The sequence below is a fragment of the Miniopterus natalensis genome, chromosome 1 (genome assembly GCF_054644295.1).
Source record: "Miniopterus natalensis isolate mMinNat1 chromosome 1, mMinNat1.hap1, whole genome shotgun sequence".
Lineage (NCBI taxonomy): Eukaryota > Metazoa > Chordata > Mammalia > Chiroptera > Miniopteridae > Miniopterus > Miniopterus natalensis.
Window position 1 is genome coordinate 8,982,814 of NC_142081.1, and position 18,483 is coordinate 9,001,296.

The 18,483-nt window shown below is 50.2% G+C and overlaps 1 protein-coding gene across 2 annotated transcripts in view; it reads right to left on the reverse strand.

Moving 5' to 3' along the window:
- The window catches only part of SLC24A4 (solute carrier family 24 member 4), a 109,276-nt gene that overhangs the window by 30,543 nt on the left and 60,250 nt on the right, over nucleotides 1-18,483 (reverse strand). For both annotated transcript variants that reach the window (XM_016205720.2, XM_087818519.1), the window contains 6 exons: nucleotides 8,652-8,728; nucleotides 5,475-5,549; nucleotides 4,386-4,470; nucleotides 3,725-3,828; nucleotides 3,195-3,269; nucleotides 276-301 (listed from right to left, as the gene is read on the reverse strand). In XM_016205720.2, coding sequence (XP_016061206.1) covers nucleotides 276-301; nucleotides 3,195-3,269; nucleotides 3,725-3,828; nucleotides 4,386-4,470; nucleotides 5,475-5,549; nucleotides 8,652-8,728 — 442 coding nt within the window. The remainder of the gene's footprint in view (nucleotides 1-275; nucleotides 302-3,194; nucleotides 3,270-3,724; nucleotides 3,829-4,385; nucleotides 4,471-5,474; nucleotides 5,550-8,651; nucleotides 8,729-18,483) is intronic.

Here is an 18,483-nt window from a genome sequence, read left to right on the forward strand (position 1 = left end):
TTGGCCTTGCTTAGCCCTGTGCAAAATACCACGCTTTGCTGATTATTGTAGCTCTATAATATGGTTCGATATCTGGCAGGGTGGGAATATTAATGGGAACAATTTCTATCACCTTGAAAGGACAAATAAAGGCATGATTGCTTAGAATGATATAATTTTTACTTTTACAAGTTCATACGCTTATGTTTGTAAAAATAATTTTAAAGAGGATTCTGTGAACCCAATAAGCAAGGACACTAACAAAAACAAATGAGAAACAAACTTAAAAAACTTACCATACAATTTCTTCATCATATATGAACTGAAAGGCAAAAGAAACAAAGGGTGGGGGGACATATTTATTTAAAAAAACAAAAACAAACGCAGACCTCTAAGCACCCAGAGCTGCCCCAGCTTGGCTTGCTATGTTTCTACAGAAAGCTGGGCTACTCTCTCCAGTTCTGGGTTCCTTGACTGCAGAAGGTGACCTTGCCTTAGTTGAAACCTAGGCCAGCAGATGCGGCAACCTACAGCCCAGCAGAGCGTGGGCCTCTCAGAGAAATGGCCTGCTGGGGCCAACCTGGCAGGGGCCTGCCCTCATTAACTGAACAGAATTGTGACAATCAAGAATCTTAAAAACTGAAAAGATATCCATCCATCCATCCATCCATCCATCCATCCATCCATCCATCCATCCATCCATCCATCCATCCACCCACCCACCCACCTACTTACCTATCTGCCTGCTTATTTACCTATCAGTCTACCTACCTACCTACAGTGCCTGTGTGTTATTTTCTTAAAAATAAAGAGTAATCCCTTTCGAACTTCTGGGGGTGAAAGACCCACTTGTACCAGCTGAAGGGAAGCCAGGGGCAATGGTGGGACTCCACCGTTTCCTAATCAGGCACTGATATTGCCCAAAAACCCCACCCTGCATCTTTGACATGTGGTCCAGGAGAGGACTCCTGTGAGCACCCCAGACAAGCCCAATGTGGAACAGGTAGGTGGAGAGGCTGTGCCCACCAATCTGATCCTGGAGACACACAGGTGCCCACAAGGGATGCCAGCAGCGGCCAGGGGGCTTCTGTTTGAGCTTGGGCCCATTGCACCCTGCTCCTGGCTGTCATGGCAGGCAGTACACACAGGAACTGAGAGGGTTGTCCTGGCTGGGCATCACTGGGAGGTTCCCTAAACTCAAGGCTCTGAGGAAGTGGCACACAATCTGGGGAACTTTCGGGACATTTATGGAGCTATTTTTAGTTTTTATAACCCAATGGAGGTACACTGGCATTCAGAGGCAGTGAAAGCCTGGGCTGCTAGCCAGCCTAGAACATGTGAAGCAGTTCTATCTGGGAAGTTTTTCTACATTTGGCACAAGTGCTAAGCGTTCTGCTAAATATTCAGGTAAGCGACAAAAATAAATAAATAACCTGAGCCTGGAACTTAACTCTGTTTCACAAATCAAAGTATTTTTGCATGGTTTTAGTAAATACTTCATTTTCTAGTGAGGTAACTATCGTGCAAATGGGGTTGGTGGAGGACTGTACTTGGCTCTGTTAGGATTTTATCAGGAGTTGTTCATAATTTTGGAAAATCACATCAGCAATGTCGCACCACTCAGGAGTTTACGGTGCCAGCCCAGCACACTGGCCTAGGTCTGAAACTCAGGGATTTTCCATATGGAAGCAACAGATTACATCACCGGATGTTCTAACATCTTCATACCAAAACCCTGACACACTAAAAGATGTATTCTTTTGTTATAAATTACTTTTACCTGTCCTTTACAGTAGAGTTTAGGTGTTAAAGTTTCAGAAATATATATATATATATTTGAGAGAGGGAGGGAGAGGGAGAGGGAGAGGGAGAGAGAGACATTGACTGGCTGCCTCCCATAGACACCCTGACCCGGGATCAAACCTACAAGCTGGGTATGTGCACTGACCAGGAATCGAACCGTCGACCCTTTGGTGCACAGGATGATACCCAACCAACTAAGCCACACCAGCCAAGGCTGTTTTTTGTTTTTTTAAAATTATGATTAGGTGAATTATTTTATCTGGAGCTGTCATTTTCGATTTTCCGAGATGTGAGAGGCAGCCTCTCAGATGGCCCCAACGATCCCACCACCTGTCATTCATACCCGCCTTGTGTATGTGGCCTGGACCTAGGGACTTGCTCCAAACAAACAGGATATGGCAAAAGTGATGGGCGGTCACTTTGTTTAGGTCACAAACACTGTGGCTTCCACCTTGGCTCCTCTCTCCCTTGCTCTGAGGGAAGCCAGTGGCCATGTCATGAGCTGCACCAGCGAGGAAAGACCTGGGGCTGCTCAGAGCAACTGGACCCTGAAAGTGGATGCCTCTCCCCACTCTGGGGTGGGGGGGGCAGCCCTGAGGTAACTATATCCCGGGCAACACCTGGGAGAGAGCCAGAGCTGGAGGACTCCTGTCCAGATTTTAATACATAGAAACGGGGGTAACAAACGCTGGTTGTTTTAAGCCACTGAGTTTTGGGGAAACTTCATACACAGTGATAGACAACTACTAGAAAGGATATGACTGCCATACACAGTTGGCGTTAGGGCTTTAAGGCTGAGGCCTGTCACTCTAGGGCACATGCCCTAACACCTGGGCACAATCTGCCCTCCTGAACAGGACCTGCCCCTTAAAGCTACCTTTGGATTGAAACCGTTTCCCTGTGGGTGACACGGTCCTTGGCAGTAGCCTGACTGTCGCGTGCTTTGCTGTCATGTGCCATGATGTCACCCTAGCCCTTGGTGGGGGGGCACAGGGACACCCTCTTGCACACACTAGCAAGCCCCAGGAATCTGTTTTCTCTCCTCTGCCTTCCTCTCCACCCCTGCCCCAGCTGCCAGCTCTGACGGCTGCCAGCTGCCTCTTTTCTGCTCTGCAGCGAGCTGTGAACCCGGGGCTCCGCTCCTTAGAAAATGGCTCTATGCGAGGATCCGAAGGGCCCTGAGGAGCACGTGCTTGAGGGAAACTGCACAGCCCATGCCACATGTGCTGTGGTTTCGATGCCCTTTTAACCAAGGTGTCAGGTATGAGATTTGGGGCAAAGGGAGGCACAGTGGCAAGGGGACTGGTCAGAGTGACAGCAGTGAGCGGTCAGCCCACCCCACGGCTGGGGGCTGGGGGTTCTCTGGCTATAGGGCCAGGGAACCTGTGACTTCAGGGGGGAGGGGAACTCACGGCAATGAGCACGATGACGGACAGGGTGTAATACACGGAGTCCCGGCACACGGCCCACCACGTCAGCCGGACCACCTGCGAGCAAGGGGCTGTCAGCTGCCTTTGGCGGGGGAGAGGGGTGGGGAGAGGGGTGCGGGCACAGCTGCTGGGGTCTTCCCCAACACCCCCGCAGGTACAGGGACGCGGCCAGGAGCTCCTCCCGACTGTGCCACCAGCAACAAGTCAGCCCGGCCGCTCGAGGCCGCCCTGTGCTGTTCATTGGATTTTGGGGACAGGTGGGGTTACGGGAGGCGCCTCTTAGGCAGTCGCTGCAGGGGAATGAGCGAGCGCTCGCCCTCAAGCTGGACAAGGGGGCTGGTGCTCCTCCTGCTCAGCCCACAGGCTGCAGGACGAATGTGACACCACTGCGATGCACCAGGACGCAGGCTCGCTCAGGGCCTCCGGGGGTCAGAGGCATGGCTAAGGCGGGGCCCTGGGCGTCCCCACTGCTGTCCCATTTTCCACTTCATAAGGGGAGAGAAACCACTGACCTGTCCCGCGAATAATCCACAGACTCCGATTATACACAGGATGTTGAACACAGCAGAGCCCACAATGGTCCCAACCCCGACGTCCCCGTGGGTGATGAACACGCCTGGAAAGAGAAAGGCACGAGTCCTGGTCTGCAAGGCCCAGGCCTGCCCAGGCCTGCCCCAGCCGCACACCCAGGCTGGCTGCGAGGCCTGTGTCCACCTGACCCCATCTCCCCACAAACCAGGGGAAGCTGCTCTCACATCCAACAGAACTCCCACGATGCTGGGAGAATGGGGGTGCCCTCAAAGACCAGCTACTCTAATTCCTCCACTTTTTGAACAGCTTTATTAAGATACAATTCCTATGCCATAAAATGCACCTGTTTAAAGTATCAATTCAGTGTTTTGCAGTACAGTCACGGAATTGTGCAACCATCACCATGACCTAATTTTGGAACAATTTCATCACCCCAGAAAGAAACCCCGCACCCGTTCGCACCGCACTCCACCCATTAGTGGTTCCGCCCCAGGGAGCTACTAATGTACTTCCCGTCTCTCCAGTGCTCCCGCTTTACAGATGAGAAAATGAGGCTCAGAGCTGACGCATGCCTTCACTTGTCAGGGCACCAAACCTGGGCTCTCACCAGATCCTGTGTCTCGAGCTGGTGGGATTTCTTACCAATAACAGAGGCAAACAGCTCGGGTGTCGAGCTTCCCGCAGCCATGAAGGTGGCTCCGGCCACATCTTCACTCAGATGGAGCTTCTGAAACAGAGATGACCACAGACCCCCAGGGTGTGACGTGGGGGCAGTGGGCACACTAACTGGGCACTTCGGCAGCCAGGGAGTCAGCTCCTCCCTGGCAGCCTCTCCTCCCTGCGCCCTGAGCACACACCCTCAGCCTCTCTGCTGGGCCCTTGATCCAGAATCATGTCCCCTTCCCCCACCTAGAGGTGAGCACGTGGCTCCGTCTGAGTGGGGCAAGGGGAGGCGAGACAAAGCCTTTGCGTACTTTTGCCGGGTCACTCACTATTTAGGGGACCCAGGTCAAGTAGCCAGCCCTTGCTCTGTGCTCAGCAGTGGGGTAAAGTAATGAAGTGCCTGTCCTCAACAATCCATGTCCCCAGCTGTAAATGTCACGACAATATGGCCTCAAACAATTTGGCTGGGAGGTTTCACGGGGGTAAAGTGTGGCAAAGTCCCGAGCAGTCTGCACACAGTGGGTGCTTTTCCTGCCTTGGCTAGAAGCCAAGAATAAGGTAGAGTAAAGGTAGACTGGGGTCTTGCATATGAGGAGAAAGAAGAAAGTAAAAACTTAACAAAATAATTAAAAGGAGAAAGTATCAATGTGCAAAGGTTGGGACAGGGGGTGTTCCCTGCGTTGCAGCTCAGCCTCCTCCCTGGGGACACAGACCCAACCTGGTACACACCTCCTACACCTGGTTATGGCGAACGCTCCCTAAGCAACCAGGTTTGGCTTAACTGCAGGCAGCCGGCCCGCCTGCCGCGGAGCCAGAGGCTCTGGGTAACGGGTGCGCGCTGGGGGCATTTTCTTCTGCTACGTCTGGGAGAGGATGCCACCGGCCAACTCTAATCTGGGGGTTTCAGGGTGAAGCTTCGCCATGGTGACACGGAATGACTGGCCTGACAATCTCACTGCAAGAGTGCTGCCAGTTCCTCTCAGCCTGGCACTGACGTGCCACATGTCCTCGATCACCCCCAGCTCCCTCCCAGGCTTCACCGTGGGGTCCCAAGTCTCTCCCGTGTACCTCACAGATCTTCTCTAGAGACGGAACGAAGAAGTCATCGCACACTATGGCCAGGGCGTAGAACATGTATAGAGCCTGCAAAGGAAACAGGACAGATAGTGTCAGCGAGGGCACCTGCCACTGATGGGGCACAACTGGGCATCCACCATACCCAAACCAGCCTATGGGGCGGGCTTGGAGGAAAATTCCAGCACTATAGAGACTTACTACTTCAATCCCCTCACTGACAAAATGGGAAACTGAGGCCCAGAGAGAAGAAGTACTTGCTGAGGGAACTAAAACCCAGGCCACATGGCCTGTGCTCTGTCTTCTTATCTTAAAGCAGCAGCTCTCCCAGCACAGAGTATGCTCTCGAAAGGCAAGACCTAACCTTTGAAGAAAAGCACTTAAAATCACCATTTTAAGAGTTTAAAATAATAATCGTCCTGATTTCCCCTTAGTTTTAGTGAAGGCACCATTTCCTTGTGACCACTGGCCACCCCCTGCCAAAACAAAGGGCAGCTTGAGATCTGGCATTTCCCGGGATGCTACTTGATGTTGGCACAGGTTAAAATACACAAGCAGCTCGGCCGGGTGTGGCTCAGCTGTTGAGTGTCGACCTAGGATCCAGGCGATTGGGGTTTGATTCCTGGTCAGGGCACATGCCTGGGTTGTAGGCTCGATCCCCAGTCAGGGGCATGCAGGAGGCAGCCGATCAATGACTCTCTCATCATTGATGTTTCTCTCTCTCTCCCTCTCCTTTCCTCTCTCTGAAATCAATAAAGATACATTTAAAAAAAAAATACACAAGCCATTGACATTGGGAGGTTCATGGAACAAAGGGTCTAGATTCTAATGCTGATTCTGGTACTTATTTTCTAGGTGACTTTGGATAAGTTATGCCTCTAGGTCGCAGTTTCTTCATCTGTTTAATGACAGAGTAAGAACAGATCAGTAGTTTCAAAAATGTTTTATATACAGAAGCCCTCAGTTGCCCTGTCTACTCAACACAGCTTTACTGAGCTCACCTATGTACCAGGTGCTGTTCTAGGCATCAGGGATACATGGTGAGGACACCAGGAAATGCCTCTGACTCACCTCAGTGGCGGACAAACAAATAGGCAAATACAGTATCTATCACTGCCAGAAAACGGGAAGTGCAAAGGTCCTGAGGCAGGAGCGTGCTTGACGCATCTGAGGAACAGCAAGGTGCAGACAGAACGCAGTAAGAATGAGGTGGGAAACAGAGACTGTAAGGCTGGAGGGAAAGGCAAGAATGAAGAATCACAGACAAGAGATGAGATTTTACACTAAGCACTGGAGGAAGCCAGTTATGTGAATGCTCTGTGTGCAAAAGAGGGACAGCCTGAGCTGCTTCACCCAAAAGCAGTGTGACACTCCAACTTCAGTTACTTAACTACGACTAAATAAAATAAGTGGACGATGCATCAGCTGTGGCCAAGGCATCCGAGGCAAGTGTCCACTGGAGTCTAGGTGTGGCTGTTCCAGGATCTGATTATCTTTTGGGGGGAAGCAAAAATAAACAAATACTGGGGGTGCAGGTAAAGGGAAGAGAGTGGGGTGGGGGAGAGATCGCTACAAATCTCAGGATTCCAACTTGGACACCCCCAGAAACTTCCCCTAACATTATCTCCCAGGCAAAGGTTTTCCTTGAGGCCGGAGCCTCTCGCTCCCCTGTCATCTCTGAAACACTGGGGAGAAAGGGGACCCAAGGAGGAGCTACTGCTTCCTTCGCTTGAACTGGGAAGTTCTGAGAAGCTTCCTAGACCAAAGCTGGCGCTAAAGCCAGAGCCTTCTCTTGCTCCAAGGAAGGGGTCAGCAAACCTTTTCTTAAAGGGCCAGACAGCAAGTATTTTAGGCTTCTTGGTCTCTGTCACAATGACTCTGTTGCTGTAGAAGAGCAGCCACAGGATGGGTGTGGCTGTATTCCAATAAAACTTTATTTATATAAACAGGCAGAAGGCTGGATTGGGCCTTCCAGCCTTGGTCTGGTAATCTCTGCTCTAAAGGGTTCCTGCAAAATTCCTGAGGGGCTCGAAGGGTCACAGTTTTGTCTCAGCAATGCCAGGATGTTTGTGAGGCAGGGTGACAGAACTACAGGCCTAATTCACCAAATCTAAACTCCCTTAGTGAAGGGGGGAGGGTGCATGAAAAAGCCAAAGAAACTAGGGAGATAATAACTCTATTCCAGAAATAATATATACAGGCCTGTCACTCAAAACCTGCTGATGATCTTCATTCTAACTTTCATTTTCATTAACGGTGCATCCTGTTAATTAAAACTTCACTCATTCGTTATCCACTGGTGGCTACTGCCGATGTGAGAATCCTGACTTTTAAGTTCCTAATTATCTCTCGCACAGACTAATATTTGGTTGGGTTTAAACATATAAGTAGGGTGGCTGGGAATATAATCGAGAGGAAAATTTGCTGTGTTTGATCCAAAGTGGCCACCTTCATACAACGGGGCTGGCAAACTTTTTCTGCAAAGGGAACACAGTTAACTGTTTTTGGCTTTGTGGACCACAGAGTCTCTGTCACAGCCACTCAGCTCTGCCACTGAAGCAAAAGGAGCACTGATAACACAGAAATGAAAGGGAAGGGCCGTGTTCCAATAAAACTTTTATTTACAAACATGGCAGTGGCCATGGGCTGTGGTGTGCTTCCCCCTGTCCAAGAAGAGTGACTTTTACCTATAACTTAGGCTGGAACCCACGATTCCTTTAAGAATTGCTGCTTAAACACCGCCATTTGGCATCAAGGCCCATCCGAATACGGAGGGAAGTTTGAGACGTGCACCAAAGTTTTAAGCTACGGTCATGCAAGGTGGTAAATGTGCGGGAACCGTGAGAGCAAGTACGCACAGAGCGCTTATTAGGTGCCAGTGAGGTCGGCCGCACGTGACCCACATTCACTCACACTTGGCATCTGGAAGCCGCTGTCGCTTCCATCTTATAGAAGCAGAAAATGTGCCCGAGGACTAGGGTTCTTCTCGTGGCTCTGGGGCCACTCACTATGTGACACTGAGCCAGTCACCTAACATCCTTGACTCCGTTTCTCTGGGTCCAGTATCCACCCCCATCACAGGCTCTGACAAGGGCCGGACGAGACCTCTGACACGCTGTGGGTCTGTGCCCCCTGCCTGGGCTGGGCACCTGCCCCGCGAGGGCCACTTACACCGAGGATGTGCAGCAGGACGGCGCCGCGCTGTCGCTCCTTATTGGAGAACAGGTCCGTGGGGAACTCGTGAATCGCTGCAAGACAAGAGGACACGCAGGGTTAGCTCTCAGTGGGGGGCGAGGCTCAGGGGCAGGTCCTGGAGCAGGACCCGGGGCCGAGGCGGAGCAAGGGACAGGAGGGCTGACAGAACTGGCTCTTGTCCCCTTACCCCCTGGGCCCCCTCAGGTCCACTCAGGCGCCAGGTGTGCTTCCACTAGCATCTTGGGTCATCGCTCACCATGTCACAGGCCCTCCTTTGACCCCAAGAATGTCCCTGCCGGGGTGGACACTGCCACTCCTGCATGGGCTCTCATCACCCTGGGCGGTGGGCAGCCTGCGAGGTGCAGAGCTCCCTGCACTGGAAATCAAACACTTGGGGTCCAGGTACCATCCCTGATACCCCTTTGTGACCCCTTCACAAGTGGTCTGAGCAACTTGTCTGCCTTTCGGGCCCCAGAATGTTCCTGGGTAATGAAGGAATAATTCCTTCTCACCCCCCCGTTTGAGATGACCAGTGGATAAGTACTCCGTGAATGTCATTTCTGCAGGTCCCCCGTCAGACACTCCCACATCCATCCCATGTCCCTTTCACTGGTCCCTTTCACATCAGCTACACTGGAAGCTTCTGGAAAACAGGGAGCCACACTGCCCTGCACTGCAGTCTCCGTACCTCAGCCAGGCTGGCACAGTAGGTTCTCAATAGACCTTAAAAGTCAACTGAATGAACAATAGTAAAATACTAACAGAAATAGCAATACGTACCATCTCGCCCTATTAGAATGCTTTTTCATTACCTTTGGAAATCCTGTAAATAAGTGGTTCATGGTGAGAGCTTGATAATTGCTTGTTAAATAAACTCCCAGGATAAAAATCCCTTCTTTATAAACGTAATTTGGCCCCAAGCTCTGAAAGTGATGGTTTCTCCCTTACATGGAAACTTCTGGTTTTTAAGATTAGATTCTCCCAACAAGACAGAAAACATCCGCTCCCCAGGCACCCAGAAAAGGCTCCCGCTGTAAACAAGCAGCAAGTTAATGAAATATAGATTCTTTCACTTCTGGTTTTTTTCTTTTTTTCCTGTAATCAAACTTATGTAATAGAATTGCTCTGGCAGTTCAAGGGCACGGATCCTCTTCAAGGTCTGTCGGCTCAAGGGGATTATAGAGGGAGGGGCGGCATTCCTGCAGCCAGGACCTTGTTTCCAGGAGAAATGAACTGTCTGGGACATTTCAGTGCAGATCAACAGACATTTCTGCCATGAAAATTCGAGATCGCTCCTGATTCTCCAAACCAGTATTTTGAGAGCTGGTGATTTATTCAATCCTGGGAATTCTCTAAAATTAGAGTAAGGTTATGCTGCCTTTTTGCGTCAAGGACATTACCCTCTGGCCTCCAGCAGGGAGGGAATGTGGATTATAAATGGCTTTGTCTTTGTTTCAGCCACGGTGCCTTGCCCTGCAACCCCATGCATGTGCTGGAGGCTGCAGAGAGAAGCAAATGCCATCCGTGGCCCTAATTTTGCCAGCAAAGACAGCAAGGAACCGGCAGAGCTGCCAGCTGCCAATGACCCACTGCCCCTGTACCCACCCAAGTCTTCCGGACACATGCTGACCCCCTGAGGCAGGCACTGCAGCCAGAAATGTCCTTGCTCTCCAGATGAGGCTCCGAGTGGGGAGTGACCGGCTCGAGGCCCCAGCCACCTAAGCCAGGGCCTGCGTTGATCTCCACGGTTAGGGGCTGCCTCTCACAGGAATGGAAACCACCCTGCACTGGGAGACAGAAGACCTGGATAGAGTCCTGGCTCAACTACCCAAGCTTGTGGGACCCTGGCTGAGTCATTTAATCTCTCTGTCCCTTTATTTCTTCAGTTGCAACCTGTGGCCACACAAGGTAAAGAAATAGTCACCATTACCTTGTGTGGCAGTCAAAGGCTGCAAGCAGGCAGGTGGCCACCTTGCCCTCCCCAGGTGGCAGCTGGTAACTGGGACCAGTCCACTCCCCAATTCAGGGGTCAAATCCTCTAGAAGCTGGTGCAGGGGTACAGACTGTGCACAGCTAGAGCTGTCTCTCCCATCGTTGTCACCAATAGCGACAACTTGGAGCTGCAGACGCCTGTGCAGCTTCTCAGGGCACTGTCTTTAGAAGCAGGTGACAGATTTTATGAAGTGCCTCTGCTCCTTATTACCCTTTGACCTCGGCAAGTTACTACACAGCTCAGGGCTGTTATCTCACCTACACAGGGGGTCTTACAGAGCCCGATGCTCGAGGCCAGGGGGCTGCAAGGATTACAGGAGAGGGAATGTTTGCACGACACTTAGCCAGTTAGGCTGCTGTGACTGTAGGATCTTAACTTACAGGCTCCTCCCTCAGTGCAAGTCCTGTCCCCACTGTTCCAGAGGATGAGTCTTGGTTTGTGAAAGCAAAAGGAAAGATGGAGCCAGTTTAGTGGGGAAAAGAGTGGGTGAGATAAGGCAGGCCACATCTCAGTGCTGATGGAGTTTAATCCAGGCTTCCTGAGAAACCTACTTTCTCTTTTCCTGGGGTTTGCTGGAATCGAGAGCCCCGACCCATGCTTAAGGGAGTGATACTTGCATGCGTGAGAGGGGCCGAGACTGACGGACTACTCAAATCCCCACCGGCGACAAGGAAAGATCAACAGGGCTCGCACACGAGGCTTTCGAGGTCAAGCCTAAGCCTATAAGCCACAGAAATCCTGGGGAGGGAGGGGATGTGTGGAGAAGGAATGTGTCTGCAGGTGGAGCCCAGCTTGGGAAACCAGGGATGATCCCAGCACTCTCCACATCATGGGATGAAGGTGGGGAGCCGGGCGGGGGGGGGGGGGGGGGCTACAAACCACACAGCAGCCACTCCCACCCCCATTAGGATTCTGTCCCTTAGACCTCAGTGCCCAGAACCGGCTTCTCCATCACTTTTGGTTCTGGACACCCCCCTTTCCTCACACCCAGGTGTCTTCCTCCCTCCTGTCCACCTGCCCCGCACTGTGTGCAGGGCCAGGAAATAGGGGCGGGGGTCTTTCCTGCCACTTACCTTCCTGAACAGCAGAGGGGAAACCACAGATCCCTGGGCACAAAAGCACCTGCGATCCTACCTCCCACTACCAGCTACCAAGTGCTCTAACACTGTATAAATGAGACCCCTAGGGAGCCCTTGACCTTTTTGGTTGACACTCAAAGTTACATGGGAGATATATATTTCAGAAACCCTGAACTAGTGTTGCCCTTTTGAGGGTCTATACTTATGGCAACATTGCTGTTAGTTCTCCAAATGTGTTAATTTGTTCAACAAGAATTTGCTGAGCAGCCACACAGTAGGTGTTGGGCTACCTCTGGGAACAGGCGGATGGGATCCTGGTGTGTTGGGCAACATCCTCAGGCCTTGCAGCTCCTCATCTTAAAGGGCAATTTCACTTTCAGAGAAGCCAAAGTATTCAGAAAGCGGTAGGCTATCGGGTTGGGAAATACCCTAGATGTTGAAACAGTACAAGTCAATGTGTGTTTCTTGACCACTTACTAGTTCCAGGCACGGGACTAGGCACTGGGCCTTGCAGATGTGCCCTTGAGGGGCTGGTGGGGGAGACAGACAAATACACAAATGATCAAGAGACAGTGAGAAGCTTCCTGTGCTGGTGAGGAGTGGGCGAGCGAGAGGTCACTGACTTGGGGAGGCGGGGCAGGCAGCAAGCCCAAGGAGAGAGTGGCGCCCACAGCAAATTACTAATTTCTCAAGCCCTTCAACCTGCCCTGTCAACCCTGAGAAGATCATTTTCCCCATTTTTATTGATGGAGAAATAGCGGCTCTGAGAAGCTACTGGAGTCATGGTTAGGCACAGGTGAGAGAACTCAGGGTGGGAGCCTATCCAATACCAGGTCTTTTTCATCTGAGTATTTCATCCACAAGAGGCATACATCTTGGGGCTCGGGACTTCTTTATCCCAGGAGCAGGCTCTGTGCTTCCAGGAGCTCAAAAGGCGTGACAAGAAGCCGTGCTCTTGAAAGGAGGAATGCACATTGCACCTTCCAGGTCAATTCTGCTAACAGCCCAGGATCTGCCCATATGGAGGGCGAGGCCACTACTCCTTGGGTCCAGGGACACCTGTCACTCATCTTCCTCAACTTCCCTGACACATTTAATAAAGCTGACCACTTCCTGTTTGTGTGTGGATGAACACGTATGTGTGAACGAATGGGTGAATGACCACTGATCCATTCATCCACCCATCTATCTTACACACAGTAGATTTCACTCTGAGTTTTCAGAAATGCAGAGTTGTGTATCTACCACCACACCGGACACAGTCTAGTTCCATCGCCCCTTAAGTTCCCATATCTGCCTTTTTGTAGTCAAAGCCTCCCCCGCCTCACCGCTGGCAACCACTGATGTTTCCTTCCCCTACAGACCTCCACGGCAACGGAGTCACAGAATAGGTGGCCTTTGTGATCTGGCTTCTTGCACTTAGAAAATGGGTTAGGATTCGCCCCCCTTGTTATGTGATCCCACCTTCTTGCAGCGGTCTGTTTCATTGACTCCCACGCTCTCACTTCCCTCGTCTCTTTTAGCGGTTCCCCTCCTCTGCAGGACCCCAAATGCTGGCGTTCTCCGGGCAACAAGGTTATAGAGATGTAAGTGCTGAGAGGCTCTCCTGGCAGTAACATCCACTTCCTCATTTCCACATAGGACGTTTTCGAATCTGATCATCCCATGTCCAACTCCTGCTCTGTTAATCCTTCCTGCAACGTTGTAAGCACCTCATTCCCTGAATTTAATTCCTTTCTGTTTAAAATACTGAGAATAGCTTTGGTTCCCTACTCTCAATGCTGATATTCTCTGCCCCCTTTTAGCCAACCCCCCCCAGGGTCCTGGCAATCCTGCTTCCCAAGGAGCTCTCAAGTCCGCCTTCCTCTCCATCTCCCGTCCCATCACCTCTCCCTGGACCACCGCACCAGCCTCCTCGCCTGTCTCCCAGGCCCATTCTCAATCTGCTCCTTTTAAATTTTCACACGGCAGCCAGACTAGCTCTTCCACCTGCACTTATGGCTTAAAACTCTCCAATGGCTTTTGATTACTTGTGGGAATAATCCCCTAAAGAAGCAGCCCTATTCTCTCCAGGAGCAACCACCGTGACATTTTACAGCTGGAAGAAGCCTCAGCTGCCACGTGGTCCAGTGGTTCTCCACCGAGGAGGGGATGTGGGCTTATAAAAATCACTGGGGCAACATGCCCTAAGCCATCCTTGGCATCCCCACCTGTCTCCCTGCCCTGATACTGAGAATCCTTGCCCCACCCACTGAGAACCACTTAACCTCCCACTTTAAAGGGGAGAAAGAACACTGAAGTCCAGAGAGCTCAAGGCCTTCAAAGCCCCGGCGTTGTCTGGTCCTGATAATTTGTCCAGTCCTGGCACGCCGCCTTTTCTACCATGCTAGTGCTGCTCTGGCTGCGCTGGTCAAGCCTGCGAGCTGCCAGGTCCTGGCACCAAGTAGGTGCTCAGGAAACGCCTGTTGAGTGAGTGAGCACTTGGTTTTCCACCTCCCCCTCTGGCAAAGCCAAGAGCTGCTAGAAAGAGCTCTGTGCAGAAGGATGTCCAGGGTCTAGGGGATGGTCTGGCTGGTCCTGTTTTCTCAGCTCTAGGCTCCCCACACTGCTCGATGCTGAACCACCATCCTTCCCAGTGGAAAGTGCTTGATGGAGACGCCCTTCCATTAGATGCCAAGCTTTCTCAAACCTTTCAATCTGCTGATGCTCTTGAGGGAATATAAACTGTGATTCGAGTTCTTCAAAAAGAAAAAAAACTGCCTCAAAACATGCCATTCTCGCTTGCTTTCTACCCTGGTTAAAAATAACCCCACACTCTATACCCCGACATTTATTCTGAAACTATGAAAACTAGACTGGAAGGCTGGGAAGGAATTTAAATAACTTCAAATTTCTACCATTTTCACTTACGTGTTTTAGGAGCCACCCAAGAGCCAGAAACCAAAAGCAAAAAACACTGTGATTTTCCCCAATTCTATAGTTTAAAATAACTTAACAAGAATGTTGTACCTTTCACAGTTAACAGCTGGAATGTCTAGGTTTCAAACCATCACCCTCCCTCCTGTCCCAAACAAGAGTAAAATAATTAGATTAAGTCCTGGCTTAACCAGCATGAAAAGGAGTTTAAAATTCGATCTCTCTTTTAGTACATTCCAAAAGAGATTAGCAGCATGAAAAATAAAAATATGATTGCTAATAAAAATAAAAATAAAAATATGAGCAGAAGATTGCTCTCTCCAGGAGCAACCACTGTGGAATTTCCCCAGCTGCCATGTGGTCCAATGGCTTTCCACTGCGGCGGGAACATGGACTTATCAACATCACCGGGGCAACATGCCTTAAGCCATCCTTGTCATCCCCACCTCTCTCCCTGCCCTGATGCTGAGCATCCTGATCCTCTCCCACCCACTGAGAACCACTTAACCTCCCACTTTAAAGGGGAAGAAAGAACACTGAAGTCCAGTGAGCTTGAGTACTTTAGTCAACATCACAGCTAGTCAGCAATTAAATGACAAGAGCCTGAACATACAAATGGTCAATCACCAGACCATACAGGACAGCAGAACTCTGACCCGTGATCTCTGCATCAGCTGGTCCAGACAGCCCAACTCCAACTGGCTCAGATAGTCAGGACGTGGTCAATAAGGGGCAGCTTCCCTACTGTTTGTCCCTGCTTCCAACTCAAGACCAGACAGAGAAAGCTAAATATCCTCCCTATAATAAGTTGAATGGTGTCCTCCCCCCTAAATTCATGTCTACCAGGAACTGTAGAATATGACCTTATTTGGAAACAAGGTATATTAGTCTGCTAGGGCTGACATAACAAAATACTACAGACTGGAGGGCTAGAGAGCTTAAACAACAGAAATTAATTTTCTCACAGTTCTGGAAGCTGGAAGTACGAAATCAAGATGCCAGCAGGGTTGGTTTCTGGTGAGGACTCTCTAGGGGCTTGCAGATGGCCACCTTCTTGCTGTGTCTTTATGGCCTTTCTTCTGTGTGCACACACTTCTGGTGTCTCTTCTTCTTATAAAGACACCAGTCCTATCAGATTAGGGCCTACCCTATGGCCTCATTTAACCTTAATTATCTCCCTAAAAGTGTTATCCCCAAATACCATCACTTTGGGGGTTAGGGCTTTAAATATATAGATTTTGAGGGGCCACAATTCAGTCAATAACCTGAGGTCTTTGCTAATGTAATTAGCTGAGTTAAACTTAGGTTATACTGGATTAGGGTGGTCCCTAAATCCTATGACTGGTGTCCTTAGGAGAAGAGAACATACAGAGAAGAAGGCCATGTGATGACAAATGTAGGGTTTGGAGTGACCTGCCTACAAGCCAAGGACAGCAGGCAGCCACAAGAAGCTAGGAGAGAGACAAGGAACAGAGACTCCTCAGGGCTTCCAGGAGGAACCAACTCTGCCAATACCTGGATCTCAGACTTCTGGCCTCCGGAACCATGAGAGAATAAATGTCTGTTGCTTTAAATCACCCAATTTGCAATAATTTGTTATAGCAACCCCAGGAAACTAATACACTCCCCAAACCAAGGAAGAAAATGCCCCACTTCTAGTTAGTCGGCCTCCAGCTTCCCCAGGTCAACAGCCTCCCATCAGGACACATCCACTATAAAGCTTCCCCACTCCCCCGCCGGCCTTTGAGTCTCTGCCAAACACAAGGGATGGTGGCCGACTCCCCTGCTGTAGCAAACTCTGAATAAGCATCGGGGATTCGCTCTCATCTGGGTGGTCTCTGTTAATTTCTGAAATTAGCAACAACCTTGAGTTTTGCCTAAATGTCTTTCTCTGGCACTAGGTTGAGTGCTCTCAGGGAGGTGTGCGGACATTTAACTCATCCATCTTCCCCACCTTTATGAGATAGCATCCTGCTGGAAGATTCGATAAGGAATGCACGTAATATATCTGAAGTGAATTGGTAACCAAGACTCCTGCCTACTGAACCACCACCAAACTCGGAGCCAGTGGGCACCACATGGTGTTACCCAGTTATTGAAAGCACAGTGACTATTAAGATAAACCATTTCTATTTGGAAAAGAAGGAGCAACTTTTCTGAGCATGACATTTGATGTATAAAACATAAATAGTAAATACATATATAGGGCTTACTATGTGCCAAGCACTCTAAGTACTTTACACATAGTATTTCAATTAATCCTCACAATGAGCCTTTGAAGTATTATCATTAGCCCCATTTTACAGATGGGAAAACTAGGGCACAGAAAGGTTAAGTAATTTGCCCAAAGTCACACAGCAAGTGAGTGGCAGACCCAGGACCCGTACCTGGGTAATTCAGCTCTACATAGCCCTTGACTGTACATCAAGAACCAGAAAATGTTTCCTCTCTTTTACACAATTCACCATTGGTATTTGTTCTAAGGGGGTCATTCAAAATATGGGGCAGGGGAGAACCACACGTCTGCAGATGTTCACTACCTCTAGGGGTAAAAACTGGAAGTCACTAACAGTCCCAGTAATAGGGAAAGTGGCCAAATAGTTGTGATACAGTCACCTCGTCCTTCCACAAACATTTACTGGCACCTACCCTGTGAAAACACTATTCTACCTACTGGGAAACAGTGAACAAGACAGGCAAAGCCCCTACCCTCGTGGCGTATTTTAGACAGAGTATTACTGAAAATGGTAATTAAAAACATTTGATATGGAAAAAGTGTTTATCATACGTGAAAAAAGCAACACACAAAATCCTCTGTGGTTTGTTCACGGCCATGAGCAAATAAGCAAATGAAAAGAACTGGAAAGAAACACACAGAAACCACCCAGTGCTTGCAGCAGGCAGAGGGAATCTAAGCGCTTCCCCCTCTGTGGCTCCCGTTCCACGTGCCCCATAATGTGGTGACATTGTTTTTATAGTGAAAACGTTGAAGTCCATGTACTATGATTTATCAGTAAAGACCAAAGCTTAAAAACCTGGCCCACAAAAGAATCTAGCAGAATATACATGGCACGACGCCACTTATGATGTCCAAGCACCGTCAAGGCTGAGCTGGGCGGCAGAAATCAGAACCGCTGGGGCTGGGGCTCACTGGAAAAGGGCCCAGGGGACTTTCTGGGGCGTCAGAAATGTTTTAGATCTTGACTACAGGTTGTATGCATTTGTTAGAACTCAAACTGTACACTTACAAACCTATTTCGTTGTATTTATGTTATACATCAGTAAAGAGAGACCCATCGAGCTCCCCAGTGTAGGAAAGGGGGCCCATGTTTCTCACCACTGACAAATGGCAGCTCCCCTCTGGCTTCCAGGTCCTCACAGTTTCCCCCGCATGGATGGACACGTAGCAAGCACGCGGATTCACATCCAGGAAAATGGCACATGTCGGCCACTGCCATGCCTGGCAGGCTGCTGTCACCGCTGGATACCCCACAGCTGTGGGCCAGGTCACCCCCTCGGCACTCGTAGGTCCCCCACCCCCAGGGTTCCCCGTTCGTTTGGCGTCCTCCTTGGCACAGTCCTGCCTCTCTTCCCAGACCTAATTCCCTGATGGTCCCCTGAGTGGCCTCAAGGCAAGAGGTCTCAGGCCAGGATATGGCACAAACAGGGGCTGAACCCATTAGCTATAGCTGCGCAGGCCCACTGACAGTGTCTCCTTTCCCAGAGCTGCTCGCACATCGCACACAGCCCTGGATGAGCGCAGGCTGAGTAAACATGTGGCCCCTGTAAACACACCTCTAACAGGCCCATCTCGCCACTC